At 27.1% G+C, this 27541-nt stretch overlaps 1 protein-coding gene across 3 annotated transcripts in view; it reads right to left on the reverse strand.

The window, feature by feature from the left end:
- LOC107437872 (calcium-activated potassium channel slowpoke-like) overlaps window positions 1-27541 on the reverse strand; it is a 222539-nt gene that overhangs the window by 117466 nt on the left and 77532 nt on the right. For all 3 annotated transcript variants that reach the window (XM_071180105.2, XM_087160373.1, XM_071180104.2), the window contains exon 3: window positions 3144-3205. In XM_071180105.2, the coding sequence (XP_071036206.2) occupies window positions 3144-3205 (62 nt within the window). The remainder of the gene's footprint in view (window positions 1-3143; window positions 3206-27541) is intronic.

Genomic DNA, 27541 nt, shown 5'->3' on the forward strand with positions numbered 1-27541 from the left:
ACTAACAGCAGATTTAATAATGGAATAGAATTTAAACTTCCTCAAAATTGCAACCACTTTCAGATTAGGCAGGTCACTCAAATCTCAATTTGAGATCCGTGCCATTCACAATACAAGTTTCTATTTCTCTTTTATGGCAACTACAAGCATGATTTATCATCATTTGATCTTCTAATTGCAATTATTCGAAATTTTAACCATTTTGGGACTAGTCAAATTTGAATATAATGGAATTCGATGTCTGAGAACAGCAAAAAAATTCAATTATTTTTTAATTATTTCAAGCAAATTTTTCTTTATTTTATTAGCAATCAAAGTTGCGATCTCTTTTCTGCAAACCAATTAATTCAAAACTTGAATAATGAAATGAAAGAAAAATTTCTTATGCTACAGATAAGAAAATAAAATTATTTTTGCTACTAAAACGAGGGAGATAGGGCGCATTACCTTCGTTATAAATTTCTTTGACAACCAAAAATTTTATTCTTGTCTTTAAAAAATGATCAACTTTACGATTTTAGTTTTCCGTTACGTTATTGGAACGGAAAAAAAATTCTTTTCAAATTTTTAGTACTTCTACTATTGAGAAGGTACTTATTAGAATTTTAATTTTATTTTATTATCTTTTTTTTTTAAAACAACATAAGTTTACTAACTTAAACTTCAACCTCACTTTTTTTTTTGCTGTTGTTGAAGAAAACGTAATTAAATTATTCAAAGTATATTTCAGTAGTTATAATCAAGAACTCAATAAATATTAATTTGTTTTAACGTCAATCATTACATAAGTCAGTAATATGTCAATAAGTGTGTCACATCAAAATGCCAATATCCATACACACTATTTCATCATTAATGCCAAAAATATTCAAACATTACGAATAATCAATTAAAAGCTTAGAATGAGATTTTCCATTAAAAATATCATTAAAACTATAATTAACGTTATATTCATTTGAGAAACATATAAGTTTTATAAAATTTCATAACTATTTCAGCATTAGATGCAATTTGTTAAATAATCAGAGTCTGGAAACTATGTCCTTCATTTACAAATATGAAAAATTTGCTGTTTTATCATAAAGTTAATTTCAAATTTCAATTTAATTCTTAAATATTAATCATGACTACAAAATTCCATAATTAGTTTTATAATGCCTTAATTGTCTCCTATGAGAAAACTGATTTTCTTATGAAAAAGATAATGAGATTTTAATGAATGTTCTTATTGCTTTTGTCATTGACTAATGGATGTGCAAATTGCGCATATGCATATACTTCATTATAAATCATTTAAAAACGTGGCTCGTTTGCTTAATTATAAGTGAAATGTTTTGATAAGAATATAATATTGAAGAATTAATCTTTCGTTTAAATTTAAAATGAAACCTGGGACTCGAGCTTGGGCAATGATACGAGAAGCGCTTTTATCTGAATAGCACGGAGTGAAAGAATGTAAGGTAACTTTACTTTATTACATTAATACTTTTAGAAATTATATTAAATTAATTAAGTTCAACAATAATGAGAAAAGAAATAACTATGGTATATTGATTTTACAAAATATGAATGTTTGAAGCAAAGCATTATTGTTTGAAAAGAACAAACAAAAACGAAACATAATTTTGTTCGAAAATAACCTTCCGTGTTATTTATAAAATGAATTAGTTGAATTATGAGTGAAAAATTTTACGGTATTCAGTGAGAAAAATAAAACAAAATAAAAACAAACTGACAAACTTTATTATTTATGGCATTGTGATTAGAAATAAATTTAGAAAAATACAAAGTGTTAAAAATAGGTGGCGCTGGCGGCAAATCTGCTGTACGAATCTAGACAAAACGTTTATTAGTTTCAGTCAAACTTTGTTGAGTACGTTCGTGCTATCGTTTGCGGTGCAAAAATAGTTTATTCTATGGAGAAAAAAACGATATTTTTAGTGTTAGAATTTCACTGACTGAATCAAAGGGCTGTAAAAACGAGGCGAAGTTAACAATAAAAATTTAATGCGTCTAAAGGACCGGCGAAAAACACAATTAAAAGTTTTTTTTAACTATTTTTAACACTACGCATTTTTGAAAGTTCATTGCCTTTCTTATAACAATGCGGCAAGGGGAACATTTTTATCTCAAACCGTGTTTTTTTAAAAAATTACGCTCAAAATTGTCCAGTCATTTAGTGGACAATTGTTTAATCTAGAAATTGAATTTTCATGCGATAAGATACAATAGTAATGATAAAAATAGGCTATTTAATTTGTGGAAATGATACAATAAGTAAAGTAGTCTCTGAGGAAATATATGATTTATTCGATGGATTTGAATTCTGCACCTTCAAAATATAGAGATTTGCCGCATTCTGAAAAAATATGGTCCAATAGTTTAAACAGGAGATCAATCGGGAGTTAAGATATGTTAGTTAATGTAATTTTCACTTTTTGTATATTTCATCATATCTGGGGAAGAATGTCTGTCAATAATATTATGCACATAATTCTAAAAAAAATCAAAATGTGACTTTTCTTCTACAATTTTGTTTTATAATCTTTTATTATTTACTTTTTATTATATATTTTTTATTATTTATTTTTTTTATGAATTTTTGGTTATTCACTTTAAAATTTATCGAAAACTCTTTAATCAGTAATTTTTTTAAAATTTTACCTTATTTTATAATATAATCATTACAAAAAAAGTGATATCAGTTAAAATAATTTCTCAGCAGTGAAAGTTCATAAAGTTTAAATTTAAATTTTCATTTTCTCAAGAACTATTCAGTCTTTTTTGTGTTTTTTGACCACAATTTCCAGTTTTATGCTCCGTCTATAATTTGATGGTCAACAGTTCAAATTTGGCGAAATAAAGGTTATCTTTACTTAAAAAAAGTGCAGTTTTGAGTCAAATTCCTTTTTTTTGTTAAATTTAGTTCTTAAAAGTTTTTAAAATCACATATTAGAACGTGGCAGTCTCAAAATTATTTAGTCGTTTCAATTCTTTTATTTGTACACAGTGAAATCATATTGTACGATTAAGCTTCTGCTTACTAACAAAACTAATAAATCTAATCTTACTAATAAAATAAAACTACAGAAACTCTTAAGAAAGAAGTTCATTAGAAAACAAAAATTAATTGATAATCTTACTGGGAGGCATCGATGAAATAAATTATCAATGAAGCAATACTGAGAAGAAACACCAAAACAACCTGAAATAAAAAATAATCAATTATTAAAATTTTACAATTTTTAAAGCATTTTTTAGAAAAAATATTTTTAATACTAATATATTTAAGAAAGTCAATAAATATACAGGATACTTAAAAAATATTGCCTTTGTATACTTTTGGTTTCATGAAGTATTGTTATGGCGTACTGTTTGGTTTATAAAGTATCTATCAAAATGCAATAAGAATTTTTTTTGATGTTTTTATACAATGATACAGTTTCAAAATTCACTAAAGGTTATCAAAGAATTATATTACAACTCGCTTAGAAAGTGTTTTGGGTAAAAAAAAAAAAAATACAACGATTTCATTTTCCCCCAGTAAAATTCAGATTATTGATCATTAATTTATACAGTCAGCTCTCTTTACTCTGAAAAAAAGACCGAGGACCGTAATTGGAACGACATTTCAAAAAATATCTAACGTTTAACGTTAATTTATAAGTTATGTTTCGTAATTCAAGTCGGAGATGTACATCCTTTTCCAGAGTGATTACAACATCAGGGTAGGGACACAGAAGTATCTGGTTTGGTTCTAGCTGTCGTCAAAGAACATTGGTGACATGGGCAACAAACATGCAACTCTTTCACTTGTTGACAAATGACAGCACTACATTATTTCGAATTGTTCCATTCTTCGTTTTGAATTGACACACAGATCGCCTGAGTCTAAAATTAAAGCCCTGAATTAAGCTCCTGAGTAGAACTCAAATTAACCCCTTCCTTCTCGCTCCCGTGATATTTTCGGGATGGAGTGTTCAGTAGCAACGCGCCAATAAAAATAAAAATAATTCATTTCTTTTGTGCGGAAAACACTTTATTTCTCATTTTACACACCAGATGGATGCACCAGGATATTTTCAAGGTAATTGTCGATAGTTAGAGAAGAGATGAAAACAATAAGAGATGTAGGAAGGAAAACGAAACTCAGTACTACTGTCCAGATTGTGACGTTAGAATCTGTATCTCATGATTTGAAATTTATCACACAAGAAAAAATTACTAATCTTTATTTATATTATACGTAAGTTTAATAAAATTCTTTTTTAATGTTTAAAACACACATTTTTTAAATTTTTCTCACTTGTTTGGAAACCAACATTAAGTCATAGTAACCATGTTGGCTTTTCCTAAAAATTTAATTTTTTTAAAATTTCAAGCTAAAAGCAAATCAAAAATTAAAAATGAATCTATATATTGTTGATACTCATATTTTTATGTAATTTTCAGGCATAAAAAATAGGCACTTTTATGACCGTTTTCTTGAAAATTAACCGATCGTTAAGGGTTAAAGCCCAGGGCTGTGTGTCAATATATCTCAAACCACATCAAGGACGGAACTGAAAGTAACTATTACGAACATAACAATTCATGGTCAGTGGACAAATATTTCATGAAAAAAATTATAGACAGAATCATATTTTATGGTAACTTTGCGAATATAAATATTTTTTTTACGATGTAGAGTTTTTCAGAATATCGAGTTTAGCGTGAATAAAAAATGTCACCTTTGGCAACCATATCTCTGTACTTGCCTAAAAGTTTTCATAAGTATATAATTAAACGTACGTACCTGTACAAATTTGCACAAAAAAATGATTTCTGAAATAAAAAATAATATGTGCTCGAGTGCAAAAATTAAAATATTACTAATCTGACAAATGCAAATATTAAAATAAAAGAGATTTCGAAAATAAATAAACGCTTTTTTAAACTAAATAAATCTAAATTAAAACCCGTTGGTGGTGCGATATATCCAACTAAAGTTTACCTTGTTTATTGAAAAGTATTTAGTTAGACGACAAATATTTTTCTCGAAGTAATTTCCTCTCCGAAATTTTCAAATTAAAACGATTCTGCTATTTCGGTACAAAAAAGAAGTATAAAAGCCATTTTATGCAAACTAGGATTTATGTTGAATGAGTTTTAAGATTAACAATCAGCGAGTCCATTTTGGGAAAAAGAGAATCTTGAGTTGTTTAAGCCTGAGGCACGCTTGGTAAACTCATTAAAAGACTCTTTTCTGTTTGAATAGCTAACGATCGGAGTGATTAAAATTTCCAATTCCCCCAGAAGGTATATATATATATATATATATATATATATATATATATATATATATATATATATATATATATATATATATATATATATATATATATATATATATATATATATATATAGAGAGAGAGAGAGAGAGAGAGAGAGAGACAGAGAGATACATGCATACATTACGGGCCATTAAAATTGTTACACCAGGAAGGCAACGTTCCACGAACGTGAAATTTGCAGGACGGATAAAGCATGTTGTGGTATGCAAATGGTTAGCTTATCAACGCATTCGTGCAAAGTGGGCGGTGGTAGCGACGCCTACAATGTGTATAAACGAAGAGATTTGACAGTAAGTTTCTCATACATCTTCTCTGAGTACTGTTTCCTTAAAATCTATACATCCAAACATTCTGAAAATTTAATCACTTGTTCTTCGAACTATAATGTATGTGCCTAATAAATATCATTCTTTTATTTGCATCGCCTCCTGTTGTAGCAATTTTAAGGGCCAGTAGTGTGTATATATTATTATTAGTATCATTATTATTAATTTTTTACCTTTTTATTGATATTTTTTAGCAAAATGTAGTAGGTGCAATCATGGATTTATCCCACGTAATGGAATTATGGATTAGAACCGAATGGATTATGAATAATGGAATTAGAACAGCATGATTCCTGGAACTACTTAGATTACTTAAACTATTACTTTGGACTCTCTTAAATATAATTTTATTTAGTTTGAATATAAAATATAATTATCCTTACCAGATAACTAAAATATACATGTATATTTAAAGGGGGAGCTTTTGCTTCATTAGGTGTGTAAAAGCGTAAAAGACAACAACAAACTTATGCTAATTCATACTCGATTGTTTATGAAATATACTGATGATATCCATAGTGCCCCAACATTGGTTAAAAGCCTTAAGGTTTCATATACGGAAAATATCGGGATCTTCTGCATTGCGGAATATCCGGTATATTTCATGGTACTAACTATAATAGACTCTGATAAAATGTTTCATACAAATCCCTCTGTTATCTTAGCAGTAAACTGTGTGAAACAATGCGAGAAAAGTTAATTTATTGAACAGAAAAGCACGTTCCTTTCTTATTCATTACTAAATAATGTTGCTTGCTCCTTAGAGACGCAAAGTGCATTTGGGCATTGTGGTAAATCACGGCAAATGTTGCGTTTGCATAATTAATGAAATACAATCTTTTTTGCATTAGGAAATATAAAAAATTATAAGAAAAATTTAATTGTAGTTTATGGATTAAAAAATAAAACAAAAATTGAGCTTCATCCGAGATTCCTTAAATTGAATAAAAAGAAGTCCGAAAACTTAGGTTTACATAATTAGATTTAAAATATACTATTTGCATGAATACAAACGCATTTTTTCAGCATTTATTAGTTACCTGTTCTTAAATACATTCTTAAGTATAGGAAATACAAGTAATATTTTTTTATATTTCAAATCATTCATGGATGGTGCACAGTATATATATATATATATATATATATATATATATATATATATATATATATATATATATATATATATATATATATATATATATATATATATATATATATATATATATATATATATATATATATATATATATATATATATATATATATATATATATATATATATATATATATATATATATATATATATATATATATATATATATATATATATATATATTTTTTTTTTTTTTTTTAAAGTCCTTTGTTTGACCTTTTTATATGAAGTATAGGGTATATAGATTTCACTATAAATTAAAAACAATGGTTTTAAACTTTTTTTAACGAATATTATTTTTCATTTAACTGTACACTTTAAACTTTCAACAAAAGTCAAAATTCTCAAAAAAAGTTACTTAAAATTTAATTCATAAGAATGTGCTTTGTTTTTACTCATAACTTTTTATCTTGTTTTTTTTCTTCTATTACTATAATTGTGAAGATAATCAATAAATAATGACTATGTCCCGACTTGCCTGAACGTGTCATCGCGTATAACAATTAAGTTTCGTTCGAGACCTTTCCCAGACAGGTCAAAACACAATCCTCAATCACCCTTTCCCAAAAAGCAATGCAACTTAATTGGCAATGAGAAAAGTCTGTTTACAAAACGGTATTTGTTTGACCTACTCCGTCTCTAGCCATCAACTCCTAATGATTGCTTCGGAAAAGTGGAGGGAAAATAATAAGGAAAAAGCTAGATCGATTCCATAACAAAAGGGAAAAAAATCCCCCTTTTTTTGTTGCCATTTTTTCTTCTCTTGGACTGACTAGTATAAAAGTCTTATCGACCAAGAAGATGGAAGGATGGCAAAGAAAAAAAAAGGGGGTCTAATTGATGTCCGAGAACTACATTCTTCACGACCACCCCCCTCCCGACCTGCAAAAGCCTCATCGGTAATTCTGGTGACCATTCTTCCGAACCACCCTTTGGAAAAGCTTTCTTGAGAATATTGAGTGGGAATGATTATTACGTTGTGAAAGAAGTGTGTAACTACATTTGGGACAGAGACCCAAACCAATCACCTGGGAAGTTGGCTGCGAAAATTACCCCCCATCCATTTGACACGTTCATAATTTTTTCTGCGGCTCAATGGCCAGAACAGCGGTTCGCAATTTTTGTTTCGGTTATGGAACCCCAAATGATCAACCTTTTTATAACGGAACCCCGACCTTTGTATAAATAAAGCATGTATGTGAAGACAGTTGTGAGTGGTATCAACCAGTAAAAGACTATTTAATTTTTAAAATATTTAGTAAGCGAACAGAAATTTTTTCAGCGTTTTATGGAACAGTGAGTCGTTTAGTAGTGCATTTGTATTTGGTGTTTATTATACATAAGACAAAAATGAAGCAAATAAGTCGAATTATGGTTTTCGTTTAGCTTAAAGTTAGACAGAACTCTTACAAACGTTGAAAATGGTACCAGCGGTTTAGTTTATTTACTTCGATTTGTAAAGCGTGATGGGAAATACTAATGCAATTAAATGAGGGCAAGTCTTTTTCATAATTTAAAGTTATAGTTAGTAAGAAAAATTAATGTAATTCTGTTAAGAAAATGAGTTATTTCATTATATAACATTTTACTTTAATTATTTCAAAAAAGCTACCGACATATGAAATCAATGCTATGTTTTGAGTGGCTCGAAATTTATGTCCAAATTTTAAAAATCATTACTGGGTGAAAAAAAATACTAACTCTCGGAATCCCTTAAACTCTTCCCCGGAACTCTAGGGTTAGAACCATTATAGCACTAATGAGTACTGCTGGTTTAGAATGTAGGTGTTCGTGGTTATATAAAAAAAGTGTAAATTAATATTTTTTTCAAATTCCAATTTATGCTTCATTTCTAGTTCGGATTAGCACACTACACTCAATGGATTCTTTCTATTTCAGTGAACAGTGTTTCTTGAAGTTATTTCACCAAAAAAAAAAAAATTAAATAAAAAAAGAGCCACAGGTTAAGTGTCTTACACTTAATGCAAAGATGTAATATTAAACTAGAAATACCAATTACTGTAAAGAGTAATCTGGGCTTTTTAACAGAAAAATAACTAAGAGATTTTTTTCACATAACTGAATTTATCGAAATGAATAAATAATTCAAGATTATTGAAAAATTTTATGAGCTCTAAAAATGCAGCGTTTGAGTAACTTTTTTAAATATATTAAAAACTTGATCACTATCTCAGTTCATCTTTTTTTATATCTATTTTTTTCTGTTACCTTCGGAGAAGACACTGCCTAATGATAGACTAAACTTCAGGGAACAGTCACGAAGAACTGTTGTAAACTTACAAAATTTATGAAAATAGCGTATAATTTAGAAAAAATAATTATTTCATATGATAGCAGAGCCGTTAAAGAGCAGTCTTAAGAAAGTTTTTCGAAGCTCTTTTGCCAAGGAAAATATAAATAAGCTACAGTTTGATTGCCATGCACTCAAAATAAAGCCGAAATAATGACAATAAATTGACTATCTTACGGTAAAGAATTAGCTGGATTTGACAATGAACAGAAGACGTAAGTATATGGAACATTATTAGGCTTTTAAAAATCGCTAATTTGGAGGGAATTTTCTGCTTACATGAAAATCATTCACACCAATGAATAATTTTCAATTTTCAAATAGTTTCATGAGTTCAAACAGCTCAGTGGAATAACTTTGATTTAGTAACCTTTTGTTGTTCGCGAAAAGCTTGCTTAAAAATTTTCAGATGGAAATTATTTTTATTAAAATCGGAAAAAAATAACTCCATTCTAGAATTATACGTTGAGTGAAATTACGAATGTTTATTTTTTAAATTTTCAAAGCTTTTAAAATGTCTGATATTTTTTCGCACATAGCAAAAAAAAAAAAAAAAAAAATAGATATCAAGGATATTTTAAAAGGGCACGAACTTAAACAATAAAGAATAAATCCTTTAAAACAGATTTTAGTACATAATTAGTAATAAAAAATTTCTGAAATACCAATAAAATTAATACGCATTTGTTAATATATTGTCAATATGTTTAAATAATTTAAAATAATGACTTTTAATGAAGTTCTCCTATTTTAAAGGTGAGAGGAGAGATAATGGTTCAAAAAATCAACAAGAACACCTTTTTTCCCCAAACCTTCTACTACTTCATTTAAATGAAAGGTAAATCAAATGATTGAAAGTAAAATTAACAATCTTTTAATTTCTTTAGAAGTGCGAAAAATTGTATTGCTCAGTATTAGCTATGATGGAGCAAAATATCACGAAAAAAATGCATTAGTCTTGAGTGCAATCTCATCTCTTCCATAATCAAGAGATATTTAATGGAAACGTAATTTATCAGCCTCTGGTGGCAACATTTATTGAGCCTAAAATGGCGTCAGAATGTAGCTTGGTCCCCTTGAGGATTTCTTTTTATTGAAAGAACTCAAGAGAGTTTCGTTTTGTTAAGAAGCAAGAGTGGCATGTAATTTAGAAGACAAGCCTCATTACTCTCCCGATAAATTCTAGTTGCAAGGGGCGAAAAATTTCACAAAACAAGGTTTTAAAAACCTTAATCTGGAAAATTTTTAAATTTAGTACCTTGTAAACATTAATTTCTTGACGGTATTGTCTCCTAATTCATGCCTCTTAACACAGTTTATTTTTTGTTTAAACGTATTAGAGTACTTTTATATTGTTGAGGATTATGTTAAAAATATTTTAATAATTTTTTCGAATTGAAGTGATGAAGAGAAAGATCAATAAAATGTTTGAATTGTCATTTAAGCAAAGTGTATTTATGTTAATGCGGTTTTAATGCTCCTAAGGTGTATTTTTGTTAAAGAAGATAGAGTGAGTTTTGCTAAAGTTGTAAAAATATTTAAACTAAGTTTTTTTTAAAAAAAAAATATTCAGACAAAACAATTAATTTCTCATTAAAAATAAGCAGTGTATACATTTCAAAGAAAGAGATTTTTTTTTATATTGTAAAATTAATGGTTGAGTTTTTCTGATTTAGTATATATATATATAGATATTCCGTTTTTTCTTATTATTTTATTTTCTGTTTTTACGTGTTATTTTCACTTATTGTGTTCTATTTTATTTGTTATAATTTTTGTAAAAATTTTTTGAGTGATCCTCACACTATTGTACTGATACATTTTGCTTTGGCTATATTGATACAATATTAGAAAGCACTCTTTTTTGCGATATAATCGTGTGTGCTGATGAAAAGATTATATCTTCTATTTTCCGGATTCTTTAAAAAAAATTTATCCTTTTTTTTTCGGATTTTTTTTATTTATTATTATTCTTCCCCAGTTGCTTTTTATTTTTTTATTTTTATTTTTCCCCCTATTTTCTTACGTCTGTAATTTTCCTTTGTTTTATCTTCATTTTGAACATATATATATATATATATATATATATATATATATATATATATATATGTAACATAAAAAGCTTTTTTTAATCTTTTTATGTTAGTTTCTTTGCTATAAAACAACTCCTACTTTATTACTAATTAATTATTCAAATCGAAATACTTTCTCACACTTTTAAAAGCTACATCCTGTTTCTAAATCTATTTTTGGCCTAACTATGCATAAATTTAAATAAAGATATTTTTTCCTTTTCAAGCCGTGGGAATCACTCGAGCAAGTTCATTAACCAATAGTAATTTCTGAGATTTCTCTCTTTTCCCTAAATAGAGACATTTTAGGATTTTTTGCAAGATTTTCCCTACCAGAAAGACTGTTTGCTGATGGAGTAAACATCACTTCTTCGCTCCCACTCAACTAAGAATGATCAAATAAAAGTTACTCTGATTTAATTAAAATCCTGTGTCTGTTTTCCTGCTCGGTCCGACTGCATCATTTTACAAGCCGAGCAGGATTATAAGAACTGTTGAAACGGGCGCAGGATAATAATTGCTAAAATGCTTCTTCAAAATATAATTCAAAAGTGAAAATAAAAATACAATTGGCTGAATCATAAAATTGCTGATGAACTGACATTGATCGTGAAACACATATTATTCTTTTGAAACATGACTAAAGAAATTTGATGCAAAAAATAATTAAAAGAAGATTTTTGGGACTTCTCTCTCAAGTGTCCATTAGAGCGGTCTCAACTGTATTTTAACTTGATGGAAATGTCATCATATAAAATAATAATAAAAAGAAAATGATTTTACGATAGGTTTGTGCAACGCGATGCGTCGTCAGAGGTCAGATAGTCTGTCTGCTCATATGTTCAAAAACAAAACCTTGAATGGTTTTCAACACCCGTTAACAAAATCCTCAACTATTGGTGCTATGTGTTCAGTGTGTGAACTTTAGTGGATCGTGCTTAGTGATGAAATCTTATGAACAAAAATGGATGAGTGCCATGAAAATCTTCTTTGGGGGGATTAATATTTTACACATTTTATATCAATTATACTTATTTGACAAATCGTGCTCTGGTATTTTTTAATGGTATTCTCCAAGTGAAATTCTTAAACGTGAATGCTTTCTAATCATTCACGTTCATATCTCGAAATTTAAACAAACAAATTTATGGCTATTTTTATTTTGATAATATTTCAATTTATTGATATTATTATTCAATGGTTTACCATATTATTTGTTTAATTAAATAATATTAAAATTTAGTATTACCATCATATATTTTTTTCCACTTTTGATTCAGTATGATAATAATTTTAATTATTTAAGGAATCACTTTTTTTATTGCATTATATATCACAGTGTATATTATATTAATTGTAGAAGAGAAATTTAAATTTTTATTTTATTATGGTGTGTAAAAAAGCAAAATATGTGCTATTCATATCTTTAAATTTATTTTTCTTCCTTCTAAATATTGTATTTAATTATTGAAATTCGATTATTTGAATGCCATTTAATTTTTTTTTCTCTTCGTAATGCAACTGCAATAATTATTGAAATTAAATTTTAATATATGAATGCAATTACGGTGTGGCAAAGATTAAATCAAGAAATGTTAAAACTAATACAAATAGTTTGGAAAAATGAATAAAATACTTGTTGTAAGAATTTGAATTGAAGAGTAACCAAACAATAATGCTTTAGTCCAACGTTGATAATTAGTTCATAGCTCTGTTCTAGCTCAGTAATTTCCATAAACAAATCGTTTCTTTATTTCTGAACTTTAATTCCAGCATACAGATGGGAAAATGATCAAACACAAATTGAAAAATTTAGTAACCAAATACACTTCAAAAACACGTTTAAAATAGAAATGAAAATATTTGAATTCCCTAACAATTGTGACAAATTAAATTACCAATTGAGATCTCAGTAAAAAAATTACTTTAATAAATGTCCGAATTAAAATTTTTGAAAAAAAAAAATTATGTCCAAAAAAAAAAAAAAAGAAAGAAAGAAAGAAAGATATAAATGAAAAAAAAAAATAAAAAATAAAAGGTAATTTGCAAATTAACCAAACTTGCACTTCAGATTAAAAATAAGGAAAATAGCTAGATCAGTCAAAAATTAAAAACTGATTTACCTTAATACCATATTGAATTTGAAAGTTTGTTTTGGATTTCAATTAGTGATTGTTGTTAAACAGGTTGTGATGCAAAATCTGAGAAGACTGATCACCTTTTCTGATTATAAAAGCAATTTGTCTTTACATATTTCCCGAAATCCGGGTTAATAATTGCAATAAAAATACCAAGAAAGAAAAGTATAAATAAATAAATATAAAGAAAGTAGAAAGAAAAAGAAAAGAAAAAATGTTACAGAAGGCAAATTTTGGACAAAAAATAAAATAAAAAGAAATTTTTTCGGATATTTTGCTATTAAAGTGATAAATATGTAAGGTAAATAATAGATAAAGTGAAATAAAGACAATCTTGGTCTTCAGAATAACAACCACTGTGTCATTTTTTTTAAAAATTTTTTTTCAAGCAAGGTAAACAATACTTAAGTCTAATTCCAGATTGAAATTTTTCCTGTAAAACTGTTTTTTGTATTATGTATTACTTACATTTTAACTTACACATTTTTAAAAATGTTTATAATTTTTTTTATCATGATTGAAGAGTTAACTTAAATTGTGTCATTATGAAGAATACTTTTTATAGTGAAAAAACTGTAATGTGTTCTTTAAACAAAATACTTTTAAAAATTAAAAAAACTGCTTAAAAAAAAAAAGAAAAAAAAACCTGTTTAAAATTTTAAATTTGCTGATAATGCTACTACAGATTTTTGATTGTGTTAAAATTTTTACCATGAGAACATACGTAAATGTTTTATAATTCATTTTACTTTTATATAATGTTAACATTACAAATTTGATTTTTTTTCATTTTAATTGTACTTCTACCATAGGGAAGATTTTGCAAATAGATAATTTTTAAAATTTTTGGTTTGTAGCTAAACATTTTCGGCGAGGGGGGATGTAACATAAAAAGCTTTTATTAATCTTTTTATGTTAGTTTCTTTGCTATAAAACAACTCCTACTTTATTACTAATTAATTATTCAAATCGAAATACTTTCTCACACTTTTAAAAGCTACATCCTGTTTCTAAATCTATTTTTGGCCCAACTATGCATAAATTTAAATAAAGATCTTTTTTCCTTTTCAAGCCGTGGGAATCACTCGAGCAAGTTCATTAACCAATAGTAATTTCTGAGATTTCCCTCTTTTCCCTAAATAGAGACATTTTAGGATTTTTTGCAAGATTTTCCCTACCAGAAAGACTGTTTGCTGATGGAGTAAACATCACTTCTTCACTCCCACTCAACTAAGAATGATCAAATAAAAGTTACTCTGATTTAATTAAAATCCTGTGTCTGTTTTCCTGCTCGGTCCGACTGCATCATTTTACATATATATATATATATATATATATATATATATATATATATATATATATATATATATATATATATATATATATATATATATATATATATATATATATATATATATATATATATATATATAGATAGATAGATAGATAGATAGATAGATAGATATGTATATAGTTTTTTTTATATGTTTTAACATAGCAATCAAGCTTTCCGTTTTAGCAGGAAGATTTTTTCCAGTAGCGAAATGTATACATAAATATTCATTTTTTTTTTTGGTTTAAAAAAATGTGATTTGAAATTATTTTTCCCACCATAATATACATAAAAACCATTGATAGTTATTCGGGAAAAAGTCTTGATCATCGTACGCATAAATTCTACCCCAGAACATGATGAAATTGGTAGTCTTGATTTAAGTGATTTAAGCGCTGGGGCTGACAGAGATACCGAATCTTATTCGGTTAAATCCTAATTTTATATAGTAGTGGTATAACAGGGTCAGAACTATTTCGTAGTAAGAGTGAGACTCCATCAACTGCTGTGAAACTACTCAGAAATCAATTTAAAAGTAAAATCATATCTAATGTGAAGGTTCACACCAGCAATAAAAAACAAGTTTTCAAATACGAATGTCTAAGTATTCATTTAGTGGGCCAACAACTTAATATGGTAGACACACTTACAAAAAAAATCGAACTTTACAATTGCAAAATTCATGTTTTAATACACATCAGAAATTCTTAATTGCCATTAAATATACCCTAAAACTAATTCGAGTCATTACCTCACAATGACTAACAATTAGTATTCATTAAAACCAAGTGAAAAAAAAAGCTGGAATAATGTTAGTAAATAGATTCAACATTCAGATTAAAAAACTGAGACTAAATACATAAATAAATGAGGAAAACAGCGAAAATAAGAACTAACAATACTATTAAAAATTAATTATCTGAAAATTATAAAACTTTAAAGAAAGTCAACTCTAAAAGATAAAAAAACAATGTTTTATTGATAAACAATTATTCGGTCAGTGTATGAATGAAAAGCATAACACAAAAATTAAATTTGAAATATCAACATTTGAATTTAAAGTTTTTTGTATCAGTCATGGCATTCGAAAAGTTTCAAAACTGAAACCAACCTTACGCGTAAAATAATAAAATTAATACAACAATTTTTTAAATGGATGGAATTCGATGCAAAAAAAAAAAAAACTAATTTTCATTACTATTTAATAACTTTCAAACATAGTTCAAGGCAACAATTATGTCCTCAATGCGTATGACTGCAGCAACAATTGTAGAGCATTTGGTGACAATTGTAATCATAGCGCCATATTGACGTGAATCGTAGTAATATGGGAGATTAAGAATATAAAAAAGAATAAGTCCATGTTAGTAATATTGGAGACAGGCTTAATCTATCAGCTAGTCAATGAACAGCACTTACTGGAGCAAGTCATAGAAAAGGCTGGAGTTGAATAGAAAAGTCAACTCTTTCAATTAATAGAACATTGGCAGCAGAAGCCAGAACATCATTGGCGAAGCAATTAAGGTTTCATTCACAGCACAGAAATATCCAACACTGCATTGGGATGGGTAAACTACTTCCATCTTTCAGAAAAGAAACGAAAGAAAGACTACTAATTTTGGTATCAGGTATGACAAATGTTGAAGAAGTCAAAGTATTTGGTAGCTCAGATATTACAAAGATAGCTATAGAAAAAAACAAGCAAGAACTATGTTTTCTCTAGCAGACGATTTGGAGTATTCATATTCTGTGAGATCCCTCGTTTTTGAAACTGCAGCTTGAATCCGAGGATAAAATAACTGAAGCTTACTTTGTGACGGAATGCCTCATTGATAAAATGTTATTTATAATGGCTTGTTTACATCACATATTTGAAACAAAACTCTGATCAGTTCACAAAGAATTGTTTCGTGTAACATCAGATACCAAAAGCATTAAACCAATTGAGTTCAGAGACTCTATTTGGTCGATTAAAAACATTACTGTCCTTATTTAGAGTGTATGAAAGTGATAAAACTTTAAGCTAGATCAGTAAACCATGTTGGATGGTGGTCAAAACCTTAGCATACATTTTGTATACATTCATATTTTGTCAGTAAAAACAACATATAAAGGGCGAACTATAGAATTTTTAAAATAAACTTTTTCGAAACACTGATGCAATGGCTTGCTGATTTATATATTCTCAAAGATATAATAATATCTTTTAAAAATCAAACACTTTGTCGCAAATCACTTTCTTCTGATAGTTGAGTTACTAGTTGAAGAAAATAAATATTATTAATGAAAAAAATCATTTAATATGCTTCTACTTTAAATTAAAATAATATGAGGGACAAATCAAGAAATAGCGTTGAAATCGATACAAGATTAATACAATTGTAATAGTTTTAACCATTAATTTTTATGTAGTAAGTATTTAGTATTTTCAAATTCATGTAAATTCGAAACTCTTATTTTTTTGATTACAGATTATGATTCTTGTCCTTTTTTTTAATATAATATAGAGCTAATTGTTCTTATAAAAATAGTGTTACTGATTAAAAAAATATTACTGTTAAAAAACTTTTTAAAATTAACAGAAAAATTCTCATTTTTTTATGAATTAGCGTAAGAAATCAATTCTTTTAGGAAAATCTCAAATATATTTAAAACTAGTGTTAGATATGAATATATCTCTTCTTACAGCAATTTCAAAGCGACACAGTACTTCTGACCGATATAAACTTTTCGAAATGCGTGTTTCTAAAGAAATAGATTATGTTCACTTTAATGGAATTTTTCGCTACGTTTTAAGTTTTTACGCATACAACTATGTTACAGTATATTTACGCAGATCAAAAAGAAGAAATTGAAATTTCTGCATTAAAAATGTTTGTAAAAAAAGCTTACGTAACTAACTTCTCAGTTCATTAATTCATGTTTCATAAAGTACTGCAATGTTTTACGTCTTATTTTTATAAATTAATAATTATTGTTAACTTTTTTTAAATTTCAAAATTTATGAGACTGAAACATGAAATAATATTTGTAATTTCGTTTTGAAATTTACATTTCATTTAAGTATTGAACAAATTACAATTGTAATAGTTTTGACTATTATTTTTTATGAAGTAAGTATTTTTATTTTCAGGTACCTTGTTTTTGTATAATATGGAACTAAATGTTGTTATATAAATAGTATTTACTATTACTATTAAAAAAGGTTTTATAATTATCAGAAAAATGCTCAGATTTCTCTAATGGATTATAGCTTGTACACAAGATAGCAGATAAGATTCTCAGTTTATTAATTCATGTTTCGCTAAGTATTGCAATGCATTACGTTATATTTTTATAAATTAAGAATTATTGTTGATTTTTTTAAAACTGAAACTGTGTGAGATTGAAACATGTATACTTGTAATTTTGTTTTAAAATGTACATTTTATTCAAGTATTGAACAATTTAATATATATATATATATATATATATATATATATATATATATATATATATATATATATATATATATATATATATATATATATATATATATATATATATATATATATATATATATATATATATATATATATATATATATATATATATATATATATATATATATATATATATATATATATATATATATATATATACTATCTGTCCTTACAATGGGAACAAGGTTGACTTTCCTAATATGGATCCCCTGAAGTGGTCAGCAAATCTGCCCTACTGTTACCTGAATGACGAGTGCTAATCGGGTGGGCATTAGAAAAAAAAGTATTTAACATAAACAATTCTTTTTTATTATCGATTTGTATATTTACCCACTTATCAAATACATTAAATCGCGATTCTTAAAAACATTCGCAAATGCTTTTGATTTTCTTTTTATTCGGTGATGTCATTGTTATGAACTTGATTCGTAAATGAAGATATTTGATTTCATGTCTGTGTAACTAGAAGTAAATTAATTCTACAAAATTTTATGTTCTCTTTTATATGGTATCTAATTATTAAAAAAACAGGAGATACTTTTAGAGCCACTCCAGGGACTAAATGAAGAAGTAAAACCATTTCATGGGATTCACTTTCTAGCCTAATTAATTCTATAAAATTTTATGTCCTCTTTTATATGGTACCTAATTGTTAAAAAAATAGGAGATACTTTTAGAGCCACTCCAGGGACTAAATAAAAAAGTAAAACCACTTCACGGGATTCATTTTCTAGCCTAAACATAGGTTCAAATTCTCAGAGATTTAAACTCTTTGATTTTTTAAGTATCATTTTTCTACATGGGTAGATACCAACCACGCTTTTTCTGTTACTAAATAAAAGCTTCGTTACTAATTAAAGGAGAATATCGAGATTTTTCATAACAGTCAGGGGGGTCTAAGAGGATAAGATTCTACAATTCCGTGATCTAACAGCATATGGAATGAGGTTCGCACCACGTACCAGCCCATAGGTTTGAACCTGGGAAGGCTTCAAGCCACCGAGAATGGACACCAGTCCTTCTCGGTGATTGTTCAGTGCCTTATTCCAATAAAATATTATTTGGTATTAGGCTTATGATAAAAAAGCTAAGTTAGGTTACAAGAAAAAAATTAATTACTACTTGAAATTAATGGAATGTCATGTTAATTATTTAAGAAAAAGGATAACTCTTGTGGGCAAGTAAAATAAATAAAATGCAATTTTTTACCTTAAATTTTAGCACAATTTCACCATTCCATTGTAAAGTAAAGAAAGGAATTATGCTTAATTTGGTATTTAAATTTCGAGATACTTTATATCGATATACTTTTGGAAATAGCTTGAGCGAAGCACACAAGTTAATAAACTGTAAATGCAAAATGGAAAACTGCATTAGTTTGGATAGTTATAACTGTTACACATGTTTCCTGTTTTCCGGTTTTTTAAAGTATTGATTTTTACCGAAAAGTAAGTGCAACATATATTGTTAAGACGTTTGAATAATTTTTAAAAGGGAGTGTTAAAAAGTATATTCTAAACTTGTATTCATGTAAAAAAAAAGGAAAAGACAATTATAACACCTCCTACACAAATTTTTGAATTTATGAATATTTAAAGAAAATATATCGTTATTTTAATACTTACAATTTTCATACTTTAAAATTGACATAAAGTAGTCATTCATTTATTAAACAACTAATGTATAAAAAATTTAGTTATATTGATGATAAAGTTTCTTATATTAACATAAAGAAGAAACTAAAGACATGCGGAAGAAAGTAAAACTTTGAAAATACAATAAATTATTTTGGTAGATAATAGAATTAGGTACAGTATTGCCCAAAACTAAAATTAAATTTATAAAGAAGATTTAAAACGAAACAAAAATTATTCGTTTACTGATTTACTTTAACTGACTAAAGGAAGATTTAAAACAAAAACTCTATTATGTATGCTGAAGTTTGAAATGAGATATAAAGTTTAAAATGAGATATTCAAAATTTCACGTCTTTAAAAAATCGTGGTTTATTACTATTACTTTTTCAAATTGTATTTTTTTCTCTTACTTTCCTGGTTATAGATCAGCAGTCAAGATTTACTCGAAAAAGTATTCATTTAATACTTAAAAATATGTGGTTCTATTTATATATTACTAAAAAAATCATGTTTTTATATCTCTCAATTTTTTTCTCTTACTTTCCTGGTTATAGATCAGCAATCAAGATTTACTCGAAAAAGTATTAATTTAATACTTAAAAATATGTGGTTCTATTTATATATTACTAAAAAAATCATGTTTTTCTATCTCTCAATATATTGTTTAACTTTCATAATTACTCGGTTTTTTAAAAAACAATTATGATTCTAAAAAGGATTTAGATAAAAAAAATTTTTTTCATTTTGGCAAGTTAACATTGCCTAATATAAAAAATATGCCAATTTGCTACTTGGGAAATATCGCGATACAGAGTATAATATCGATATATTCTGATGTTACAGCGCGATTTTTAAAATTCCGATATCTCTCAGTACTACTTTCAAAGACATCTATCGTTCTCTTCCTCCGTCTTCCCGGTTATCGTTGACCTTTGCATTGGCTATTAAAGATAATTTCTGTGCATCGATTGTCACCCATGCTCCCTATTTGTCCCAACTACTTTCTTAGTATTATTTTATTACCAGCATTCAGAAACCTACTCAATTTCAGGTTTGTGGAAATCAATTGCAGAATCTCTGAAGACTTATATTTTTGAACAGTACCCCCGAAAGCAAGAAAACAACTAGATCAAACATTGGGTCGAACTAGTCTTCATTTCGATTGAAATAAACCTCTAGTTATGCATTGTGGACATGGATAGGATAGATGTGAAAAATTCCCTCCTTCAGCTCGATGTCAGTAGTATTCTAATTCATGATCAATGCACAACTTAGGATATTTTACATAATCACTGAGGTTGGTGAGAGCCAGGAGCAGGATTTGAGCCTGGGTCACTTCGTAGGGAGGCGAGTTCTCCATCCTTTTGGCCCACGCGTCTCAGTCCAAACCATTGAATTCTTTTTGATTTCTTACACTAGGAAAAAAATCCGGATCAATTTACGGTATAAGTACGAACACTTTGAGTGCATCATACTTAAAATCCATTTTAGTGTAAAATTTACTTTTACCGTAAAATATTATACAGCATTTTTTAGCGTAATACTTATTTAATTCGATTCGGTGATTTTACGTTAATTATTACTGTAAAATCAAAGGTATATCAGATTTCTTTTGTTCAGTAACTTATTCCGGTAAAAATGGATTTTACAATTTTACAAAAAAAAATTAAAAAAAATACTGGCACATTGAGTGCTGATACTTTTTATCGTAATTTAATCTGGAATTTTTCGCTGTACTGAAATTTTTAGCAGAACTTTTGTCAGAGGTTTCATCGAAATATATTATTTTACAGTGTGGAGGTTTTTTTTTAGCTCTATTCCCAACTCTCAACCTAGGGCATCAGGATATTCTTCTCTGTCTGGTGTCTTTCCTTCGACATGTTCGGCTTGATTGATTCAGCTTGTAGCTAATCTACCACTATCATAACTCTTGGGAATAACAACAATCTCAAAACATTGTTATATGATAATGTGTGAACACCATTTAAATGGTTAAGAAGCATTAATTGGTTTAAAAAACAAATGGCTTATGAAATTGGGTAAATAAATACAAATTAAAATAATCTAAAACTGCAAATGAATTCAAAATCAATCAACACAGTTCACAATTCACAGTTCATTTTCAGTAAATCTAATTTTTGTAGTTTAAGCACATTATTTTAATATACAGCTTAATAATTTTAAGTATATCTTATCGGAAGTATATAATCTATAAAAATATTTACAAAACAAAATCTTAAAAGTAAATTAATAACGAAATATAATTTGTTTATGAAGTAAACTATTTAAAGATACTTTTTGAAAATCTTTTCTGTTATAGTACAAATTAAAATCATAAAGCTAGTTTTTTATTATTGAAGTAAACTTAGTTCAAACTGATTTCAGAAATCAAAAACCTATATATTTTAAATATTTCTATTTGGGTAAATAAACATTTATTCAATAATCGTAAAATTATTAAAGACCAGCTTATCACTTTTTTACGTCTTTTATCTTAAGAAGATTATAAATTTATGTTTACGAAGGTACCAGGGCAAGTAGCTACTCATTGTTTCAGATTTACTTTTTGAAAGCATTTAAACCAGGCTTAACTTCACAGAAATCGTTTTTATTGTTAGTTCATTTTTCATTGCTTATTTAAAACAAATTTTTTTCAAAAAAGCATTAATGAAAAGAAAGAAGAAAATCTATTTAAGAATTATCTAAAAAAAAAACTGAATTTAAAATATTTCAGAAAAACAAACTATGATTAAGCACACTTCATAAAAAAAAGACAAACCGAATAACTAGTTATTATTCCATTAAATCTACTGTTAAAAATTCCACAAGTGCATCTTTACACATAATTAAGTGTACCGAAATCGTTTTAAAATACTATTCGTTTTTTTTTATTCATTTAAAAAAATGGACAAAACTAATGGACTAGTAATGGACTAACTAAATGGACAAAAAAGGGTAGAAACTGTCGTTAAATCTTTTCCTCAAATAGATGAACTCAGAAAATATTAAAAAGGAACTAAAACATTATTCGAAAATTGAATTACGTCGAAATACATATTTTGAAAAAAGAAAGATACCCAATTAATTACTTATTGCTTTATTAAGCATGATTCTGAATATACACTAAATACATTATTTAAAAAATAAAATGTTAAAAAAACCCTTTTGATTAGCTTGTTTATTGTTCAAATTTTTGAAATTTAAACTAAGTTCTCATTTTAATTCCTCCAATAAGTGAACTAAAAAAAAACAATAGCGAAGCGAATCACAACTTTCTCTTAAAAACTGAATTGCATTTGAATACAAATCATTAAAAGGAAAAAGAAATATTTATTATTTATGGAATTCTAAAAATCTAAACAAATTCAACTAAAATATTCCCTTTTTTTATTCCACGGAATGAATAGATTCCCTTGCATTGTTTACTAAGAGGACAAGTACTTTATCTTAGGTGTAAATCGTATCCTAGGTGATATCGTGACTAGAAAACTAACAGTCGTAACCAGCCATAGTCTTGTTATTTCTGCCTCACGACAGCTCTGCATATGAAGTATGTTGGTACCAAGAAATGTTTTAATAACAAATGCAGTATGAGCGTGAGGGCTATAAACTCATATTTAAAGAAAAAACATTTCTGGGAAATGATTCCAAAAATTATATATTATTAATGATTACCTGTTATCTTAGTTTTGAATGGTTGTTATTTAATTGTCCACTAAACTTTACGAAATGTTCTTGTTCCAAGAATAAAAATAAGTGCATTACCTTTTGCACATTTTGAAATATTCTTTTCAAAATATTATAAAAAATTTATTAAATTCTGTAGAAGTGTAATTTGCTTCTACTGAATGGATGCTGTGACAGTTTTGGAAGAAAATAAAATATTTAAACTAGTGCGATAAAATGTATTTCCAATTATTTTGTGGACTTATAAACATTTGATCTAGACTTGATTAGCTGACAAATTGTTTTTTCAAAGTATTCATTTTTAAGTGTTTTACATATCTGAGTTAGTATTAAATGTTCTAAGTAATCTAAAATTAAATTTAAATTTAAATGTCAAAAATTACTCAACAATTTTTTTAAAGTATTTTATAATTTTTAAGGTATTTTTACGAAAATAAGTCTTACAACATTGCTTAAAAGGAAATTAATAACTTCATTTTGAACTTAATCTTTTTTTTAAAATAAGAGTATTTTCTTTAAAAAAAATCATAAAAATTGAAAATTTCATTTCATTTATTATTCATACGTATTCTTAAAACCATTGAAAGTAACATTTTGTTCAAAACCTTATTCATGCCGTATATGTAAAACTTTTATCATAAAGAAATAAATGCGGTTAATATTTTCTTGCCAAGTGTTTTGAAATAGGCTTAAGATTGTGCAGTTTAACAAAATCTATTACTTTTATGGCAAACAAAACTCTATTAAACTTTATTTTATTCACTTAATCTATTCAAAAAATGCCATTTTGTCATTTAAAATCCTTTTTATAAGCAAAACTGTCCTCACTTTAAACTTTTCAAGAATATCGAAAGAAATATTTTTCTTTCCGGGCAAAACTCTTTCTTGTCATTTCTCCGTCAAAAGCTGAAACTGACAAAGAAAGAAAGACGTTAAATGTGATGACAAAAAAGAAAAAAAAAGAAGAATACGACACCCGCAATCATGGCAATTGTTCAAGAATGGATAGCTAACGCTGAAAAGAAGTAACTACAACTCGAGTTTAGTTTGATTTAATGCAATTATTAGAAAGAAAAAAAATTATTTTATGTCTATTGAAAAGAGTTAAATGTTTTATTGCGTGTCTGTGTTTCGTGAAACTATTATGAGATTTAAAATTGAAAATCTTTAGAGTACTCTGATTTATTGGCACCATTTTGTTTTGTTTGCTGTTCAAAAAAATATATATTTCAAATTAATTTAAAATTTAATTTTTTTTATTCGGTTGTGGAAAAGAAATATATCATGGAATTCATTGTAAGAATGATTATTTTAATAAGCAGATGGAAAGTTTGAACATTTTAATGAGACTGCCTGCGACAAATTCTTTGATAGTTTTTCTATGATGGATCTATATGAACTATTGGGTTACCATCATAAGCCTCCATCAAAAACCATTTTACTTCTTGATGGTTCCATCAAGATTGATCATCACTCCATATCAGGAGTCGGAACAACTTTATGTCGGACCAACATGAACAAAAACAGCATAGTTTGATGTTTTTGTTTGATGATCCAGCAAAAACAATCCATCTTGAAGCTTCATATTTTAGTGGTTTCCTACTTAATATACCATTAAAACCATCTTATTCTTTGACAGTACCATCCAGACTGGCCATCTCCCCATCTTAGGAATTTTAACAACTTAATGACGGTTGAACCACCGTAATAGTAAAATAACTTTCATCTTACTTTGAGGGTCGTTGATGATAAAATATCAATAAACACAACTTGTTGGTAGACCATCAAACTTGCAATATAACATCTTCAGCCATATTTTGATGGTTGTTGGTGAACCAACAGTCATAAGTATAACTTGCTGGTTGGCCATCGTTATAATAAAACATCTGTCATTAAAATATGATGATTAGAGCCCGGATTTTGATGACCTAAAAAATCTTAACTAATGCCCCTAAAAAGTGCAAAAAATGCCCTTAAAAAGGGCAAAAAATGCCCTTAAAAATGCAAAAATTGCGCAAAAAGTGCCTTAAATAAAGTAAAAATATTGAATTAAAAAAATGTTTTGCTCTTTAAAATTATTATAAGTCATTTAAAAGATATAAAGCAATGCAATACTTGTTCTACTCTTATTAAAGTTTGAAAAATATGTTTTATATCCTAAAATAACAAAAAAAGGAAAATATATTGGCACCAAAATATTTTTATTTTGTATAGAAACTTTAATGGATATAACAACTTCCATCTCATAATATTACTAAATATCAGAATTACATTGGATTATTAAATGTTCTTTGATAATTTGAAATGTAAACGAGCGTCTCTTGTCTGAAAGTAAATTTTCATTCCTGTAAAAGCTTCTTTCAACGTCTACTGATGTTATAGGTTATATATTCTTTGGTTATAGGTGCGTACTTGAAAAAGACGGTCTTACTTACTGACAATTCTTCTTCAATTTGAAAAGATGTTGCTTCACCTGTTAATATCCTATAGATTTTCTTTATTGTTTGGAAGCCAGTGTAATAATGAAAATTGATAAAAAATAATAAAAATTGTAAAAAATTAACAGAAAACTTTAAAAAATGCATTAAAATGCAAAATACGCCCCAAAATTTCAAGAAAAATGCCCTATAAATCTAAAAAAATGCTCTAAAAGACAAAAAATGTCCAAAAATGCAAAAAATGCAAAAAAATGCAAATGTCATAAAAATCAAGGCCTTAATGATGATCAATATAGGTCCATTCAAAATCAAACATTACTTGATGGTTCAACATTATGGCATCAAAGCAAAATTTTCTTAAAAGTTTGTTGGACTATCAAAAACCATCAAAATTTTATGAAAATTTTCGTATGATGGCGGCAATCAACACATGTTTGACCATCAACAATTTTGTTGAAACCAATGTAAGCCATCAAAATCATTTGATGGTAACATCAAGAATTTTGTCTCGAGTTCTGTACTACTTTCTGGCAATCGCGAGAGAAGCCACAGACAGCAACCTCTTAGAGAGCTCTTTTCGTGATTGCGGAACCGTATTTCTTATATTATTCAATAGTCACTGAGTTAGTTTAAATTATGTTACATGCACGTTGATGATATATTTAAATAAACATTATTAATACTTCCCTTCTTTGAGTTTATATTTTGAATAAATGTCTTATATGGAAAAAACAAAACAAAATATTTGATGACAAAAAAGACAAAGAAGAAAAAAAAACGGGGACCGATATCATGGCAATTGTACAAGAATGCCTAGCCAACCTTAGAAAGATGTAGCTACAATTCAAGTTTTGTCTAATTTAACCACTTAACGTAAGCACTCGAGTTAATTTGAACGCGATAAACGTGCCGAAGTATGCACACTCGAGGTAATTCAATCAGGTTCGTATTTTATGCGGCTGTAATTTTCAAAATTAATTTGCATTTATAATTTTATTTGCCAAAACAAGGTTCTAAAATGTGTTTTCTAAAAAAACTTCTTTTTTTTTGTTGAAATAATGTCTGCGCTAAGGGGTTAATGCAATTAGAAAAAATATTTTGTAGAGTAAACATTTTTATATTATGCTTTGAATTTATATTTCATATTGCTGTTTCATTTATTTCATAACGTATTAAATTTATTCGGGAAAATCTTACAATTAGTAGAGTTTTTTAGGTGATGGATCAAATAATAATAAACATGATTTTCCTATCATTTTCAGGGTAGAGAGTGAAATTCTGCATTGTAATGGGAAAATAATATTACTTTTATTCTGCAGAAGTGATGTTATATCCATAATGCATATTTTTAACACATACATCTTGAAAACTTTTAAAATTAGGAAATTTTCATAGAAACAAATTTTCACGGGAGTCAATGAGCCAACTAAAATTATGATACAGATGCATGGATGATATAATTTAATTGATAAAAGTAATGTTTCCGTTATTTGAGTTAAGAGTTTGAATAATTTTCTCTAGTTAAAAAACACATAAATTTTTTTACGAACGATAGTTGAGTAGAATGATTCGTTTAATTTATATTGATTAAAACTTTTATCATATAACTTAAGATTCTCATTATATTATTA

The sequence above is a fragment of the Parasteatoda tepidariorum genome, chromosome 1 (genome assembly GCF_982258835.1).
Source record: "Parasteatoda tepidariorum strain Cologne lab strain chromosome 1, Ptep-v5.0, whole genome shotgun sequence".
NCBI classification, from domain to species: Eukaryota; Metazoa; Arthropoda; class Arachnida; order Araneae; family Theridiidae; genus Parasteatoda; species Parasteatoda tepidariorum.